The sequence below is a fragment of the Nannospalax galili genome, unplaced genomic scaffold (assembly GCF_000622305.1).
Source record: "Nannospalax galili isolate Female #2095 unplaced genomic scaffold, S.galili_v1.0 scaffold854, whole genome shotgun sequence".
Taxonomy (NCBI): domain Eukaryota; kingdom Metazoa; phylum Chordata; class Mammalia; order Rodentia; family Spalacidae; genus Nannospalax; species Nannospalax galili.
This window is the reverse complement of record NW_008334957.1, coordinates 2825233-2831232: the sequence shown is the minus strand read 5'-3', so window position 1 is coordinate 2831232 and position 6000 is coordinate 2825233. Positions and strand designations below refer to the sequence as shown.

The 6000-nt window shown below is 39.3% G+C and overlaps 1 protein-coding gene across 2 annotated transcripts in view; it reads right to left on the bottom strand.

Moving 5' to 3' along the window:
• Positions 1-6000, bottom strand: part of Atm (ATM serine/threonine kinase) — a 131776-nt gene continuing 125776 nt past the window's right edge. For both annotated transcript variants that reach the window (XM_029561896.1, XM_008829714.3), the window contains exons 63-64: positions 2435-2571; positions 1-2340 (exon numbers count right to left, since the gene is read on the bottom strand). In XM_029561896.1, coding sequence (XP_029417756.1) covers positions 2157-2340; positions 2435-2571 — 321 coding nt within the window. In that variant the 3' untranslated portion in view covers positions 1-2156. The remainder of the gene's footprint in view (positions 2341-2434; positions 2572-6000) is intronic.

The window sequence follows — 6000 nt, the reverse complement described above, 5'->3', positions numbered from 1 at the left end:
TATACTTTATAGTTATTTATTCAAAACATTTTATAACATATTCAGGTAACAGTGTAACCAAGGAATATACTTAGTAGTACTAAACAAATCTACATAAAATACGTAACTCCATTAAGAATTTGAATTCCATTAAGCTCTTGAAATACTTGAAATGGCACTTTTCTATTTCAAACCAGTGCCCTGGCCCTCTCCTTACAAGATTAGTCCATTCTAAACTCTAAGATGTCCAAAGTTCTTCCTGTTTGCTTTTATTTCCTTTGCCATATTTCATTTATAACCAGTTTTGAAGTGCATAATCATCTCACATTTTAGGTATACACTATGATGACCTCAGATTTAGGACCTGATTAGGGGCCACCTTGAGGAGGTATGACAGCACAGATGGATGGAGGGCTAATGCCACCCTTACTCTGGACAAAAGTCAAGCAGGCCAATTTATTTCTGTTTCTAGCAGTTTCTCTAATTGCTTTTCACTGATTTGTGAGCAACTAGCCATTCTTTTCATCTACAATCTCTTCAATAGAAGAGAGGGATCATGTTATACTTGGACCTGCCACTGCTTCTAGCTTTGAACCATTGGCCTCACTTTTCCAGCCTTCACTTCCTCTGACTCTGTACTGGGACATCATTACTAATCTTGGAAGGTTCTTCTACAAGGCTAAAGGAGGCTGAAATCCATGACAGGCACTCAGCATGAAAGAACTATTTGGTTAATTCCTATAAGTCTAACCACTTCTTTGGCTCCTGGTGCCATTTTTCCAACAGTGTTCCAGCTTGTCAAGTATTTTCTAATCTTAAATATTTCAGGTTTCAATTAGCTGCTTCTAGGTTTAGATGCAAATTTGGTACTTTTAAAGCCACTGATAAGAATATCTACAGATTCGTTTAGCTAGGCCATCATTAGCCGATTTGTTACACTTTAGGTGTGCACTATGACAGTCAACATGACATTGTCAACACTTTCTTAAAGACAGTCTAAATTCATACATTCTGATTTACTCTAGTAATAAAATTGCTGAGCCATCTTCTCCAGTCCTGAAAACAAACTTTTGAAAAAACCCAATGAACAGGTTTAAGAGAAGATGAAAGAATGTTAACTGAATTCATAAACTAAGAAACAATATGTGAGGAAAAAATAAAGCAACCAGAAATCTAAAAGGGCTTAGGCGACAAAGAGAATAGAATGAACAGGGCCAATGCTCATTAAAAACCAGTAACTGCACTAGCTGGGTCTTTGAAAGTTGTTTCTCCTAACACCTTCATTATATGGTAACTCTGCCTGAACTTGCTACTGAAAGTTAAAATACATCTTAAAATACAGATTCAGAATCCCTTATTCAAAAATGCTTGGGACCCAAGATATGCTTCAGATTTGGGGCATTTTCAGAGTTTGAATATTTATGTAGACTACCAGGCTAAGCATCCCTAACCTGAAATATGAAATGTGCCCAGTATGACAGAAAGTGTAGCTATCAGAACATTTTATATTTTGGATTTGGATTAAGGATGCTCAATCTGTATTATGTTGTTTTCAAGATGCTTTCTTTTTTTAAAAATTTATAACTCTCGTCTTGAACACACAGGCCCTCATACATGTTGGGCAAGTGTGCCACACTGAGCCATACCCCCAACCCAGCATTCATTTTAATGTAGGTTTCTCATGATATATACAGAATTTTAAGTTTTCCTTTCTTGTAATATTAATTCATCACATATATTTGCATGTGTATACACATTATCTAGAAAACATGTTTTCATTACTAAAAGCAGCTCAAAGCAGAGAACACTTGTTTGCTCTAACGCATACCGAAGGCAGAACTGTCCCTCTCTGGTTCCACTGCTCTCAGCTTAGGCACATACTGTAGTCTTACTGAAAACAAGTATGACAGCTAACGTACAAGCCCAGGATCCTACTGAAAACAATACATGTGCAATCTTCAGGTTCAACACTAAGACTGGAAGTAGATAATAACTATTACTTCTAATATATGAGAGCAGAAATGTTCTTGGACAATCATCAAAGCAGCTTTGGGTGTTACCAAATCAAAGAATACATATCAGTTCAAATAGAGTTCTTCATGTAAATAATCTTTACCCAAATTTGGTGAGATGTAATTTCTAAATGCTGAGTTCAAAGGTAATTCATAGGCTGAAGATCACACCCAAGCTTTCCATCCTGGGAAAAGTCGGCTGAGGTTTTTGGGATCCATGGCCTGCTGGATGAGCAGGTTGACCTGTCCACCCACACTGAGCACGGTGCCTTCCTCCACTCCTTTCAGCTTCTCTTGCAACCTCATCAAGACACGTTCAGCTACTTTGTTGAAACTCTGGTCCATGTCACTAATGATTAAAAAAACACAAAGATTTTGGTGATATAGAACAGTTCTAAGGGCCTTGGAATAAGAAACAATAGGTCCTTCCTAAAATCTCTCACCTAAGATTTTGTTTGCATTCTTGGTGGTCTGCATTCAGGGTAGACTGGAGCTCAGTTTCATCTTCCGGCCTCTGCTGTAAATACAAAGCTTTCAAAGGGTTCATGGTCCAGTCAAAGAGTGGATCGTACAAAAGGACCTAAACAGAGAAAACATACAGTATTATAAGAACAATGTACATTTTCATTGTGTGGCTAAAAAACAGTACTTGCTACTAGAATTCTAAAAACAAATGCTAGTCACACAGCAGCTGATGGAGGAGGGGGAGCAAATATATAGATGATTCATGTTTCCTTCTGGAACAAACTATGCCAACGTAACTCTCCAAGATTCTCATCTCATCCTAAATTCATTTGTCCTCCATGGTCAGGGGTGATGCCCCTTAACTCACGTCTGACTAACATGACAGGATGATATTAACCTATTAAAGGAAGGTTATGGGGGCTGGAGAGATGGCTCAGTGGCTAAGAGCACGGACTACTCTTGTAGAGGACAGTGTTTGACACCCAACATCCACATTGCAGCTAACAACTGTCTTTAACTCCAGTTCCAGGGGATGTGACTCCCTCTTCTGACCTCCATGGACACTACATGACATGGGTGCACTTACACACATGTAAGCAATACACTCATACAAATAAAATAAAAATAATAGGCAGGAGTGGTGGCGCACGTCTTTAATCCCAGCACTTGGGAGGCAGAGGCAGGCAGATCTCTGTGAGTTCAAGGCCAACCTGGTCTACATAGTGAGTTCCAGGCCAGCTGGGGCTATACGGAAACCCTGTCTCAAAAAGACAAAAACTAAATAAATAAATAAAAAATAATAATAATAAATAAATAAATCTTAAAAGAGGTTACCACTGTCTTCATTCCTTCCCTCTTACTCTTGACCAGTGCAGTCCTGAGTAAGCGGAATCTGCTTTGTAAGCAGCAATTCCCCTTCAGGTGGGCTGTCCTGGGGCAAAGAATAGACTGTGGGAACTGGAGAGTGCCAACAGATCTATTTTGACCTCACTTCAAAGTCATGTTCCCTTACAGCTTTTAGCAGTAGTAAATCTAACATTTTGACCTCCAACCCATTCCAATGGCTCTTTTTCTATCAATCATATCCAAATTTGGGTAAAGAAAAAAAGAAAGATGCAATTTATTGAATAACCAACTGCCCTGCTGTGTATAAACACAGAAGTTTCTTCTTTGCTTTTATTTTCCTTAAAATTCTTTTATAGTCAGGCTTCAGCAAGTCTTGGTAATAAATGAAATCCTAGTTATAGAGATAAATGATCCAGCAGCACAGGCCAACATGACTGAACTGGAACACTTTTTGATTGTTGCTTTTACTGGATTTCTTCACCGTTTACATGCTGGGACTGTAAAATGTCTTTAGCATGTTTAATTCTATAACAGTTTTTTAAATGCTGCTTTGACTGTCCTCCAGAGCCATCAATAACCACAGAGGAGCTGACTGACTGATTATAGGTGGCTTGTTCTTAAGTTCCAGGGCTGCTATGTGATTTTGAGTTGGGCACTAGCATGGCTTCAGAATTCAGAGAGCTAAACCAATTTCACCCACAAAAGGAGTCTTATAAATAAGCCAGGAAGAAGGAATGAAGGTCTCAATCACAAACCTAGTCTTGAGCTGAAGAGTAAAACCCACATAACTTGGTTTGAAATCACAGACTTGTGCCAGGAATCATACTTTCAAATACTGGAATAAAATGGGAAATATGTATTACTCTATCAACACAGAAGTGATGGAAAAAGCTATAGAAACACAAACCAACTCCACTAGAGGAGGCTCTAACATTCAGAACTGGATATTTTTTACAGGCCCTATCCAAGAAATGCCAATTGTGATATCAAAAAGTATCTCCAGATACTGCCAGCTGTCCTCTCTGGGACAAAACTGCCTTTGGCTAAGTACTCTAAGCTAAAGGGAGTGAAATATTTCCTTAGTAGGATAGTTAAAATCTTGGGGAATAAGATGGTCTACTACGAAGACAAGTTCTGGAAGGCCGACAGAGAGAAACATCGAGAAGGAAATGGGAAAGTCCCCAGGTCAAAGTGCTCTGAAACAGGGTTAGGAAGCAGGTGATGTTTAAATTACCAGTACATTAGAAAGAGTGACTGCATCTGAAGATATAGCTTACATGTATAGTGTTTACCTAGAGTACACAAGGTCCTGGTCAATACTGAAAAGAAAAAATAAAAGTGACTGCAGCTCAATGAAATCAAACAGAAGAAAAGAGATGAATCCAAGAAAAGAAGGGAGTGGCATCTCTGTGATAGGGAACCAAGATGCTATTGGGAAGCACTGCCCAGAGCTGGACACAGCAAGAGTGACTGGGAAATTACTCTTAAAGGTTGGGGCAACCATACCAAATGATTTACAGAAATTTGGACCAATTTACTGGGGAGAACATCAGATAGGTCAGTTAGAAAACATAGAACTGGCGGGGGGCATCCAGAAGTGACATGGGTATTGTTAAGTGGAGATAGAAATTGTATTTCAGATGTTAAACCCTCACTTAGAGCACATCCAAATTCCTTACAATGATGGACAAATCCCTAGGTGGCCTAGCAATATCATATCTCCAACTTCATCTACCACAACTTAAAGAATGATAGTCATAGCAATTTGGCATTCAACTAATGATACTTCTACAGCCTAAAAGAAACTACATATGCCCTTTTGGTGTTAACTCAGGATCTAACTACTGAAGAACACTCAAACTACCCAGCCACTAAAAATTTTTCTGACAGAAAGCTGGGCATGGTAGTGCATGCCTTTAATCCCAGCACTTAGGAGGCAGAGGCAGGTAGATCTCTGTGAGATTGAGGCTAGGCTGGTCTACATTAGCAAGTGCCAGGCCAGCTGGGGCTACAGGGAGACCCTGCCTCAAAAAACAAAAACCAACCAACCAACCAACCCACCAAAAAAGCCCCCAAAACTTCTGACAGAGACTAAAAGTAGAATAAAATACTGTGGAATATGTTATACTGCTTTGGACCTTAAGCACATTTTAAAAAGCTGGGATTTTCATTATTTTAGACTACTTTCTACATTATTGAAAATCCACATTATTGTTTTTCCTTATATGACGAATGACAACACATGGTTATCACGTGTCACGGGAGAAGGAAAGGAATACATTCTCAGCTTTAGGACAGATTTCAGTTGTCAACCTACCATGGATACTTTGGGACACATGTTGTCACACACTCTTTCCAACCATCTGTATGACCATCAACAGACCAAAGGAGTTCAACAAAGACACTTCAGTTCATAAAGGTGGATACAGGCCAAGAAATTAACAGGCAGACTGTAAATTCTATCTTCTAGAAAATACAACCCCAACCTTGTTACCAGAGGCTTAACAGTCAGTGCCAGTGAAATAAGACAGTGATTCTCAACCCTGACTGTGCAGCAGGAGTGATTCTACAAGATCTGCCTCCTCTCTAGAAATGTGGTTTGAACTTGGTCGCATAAATACTCTACAGAAGCAGTACAGATGATCCTCACGTACAGCCAGGTCCAGCAACACTAGGTCAAAGGAACAAAAAGCCAAAG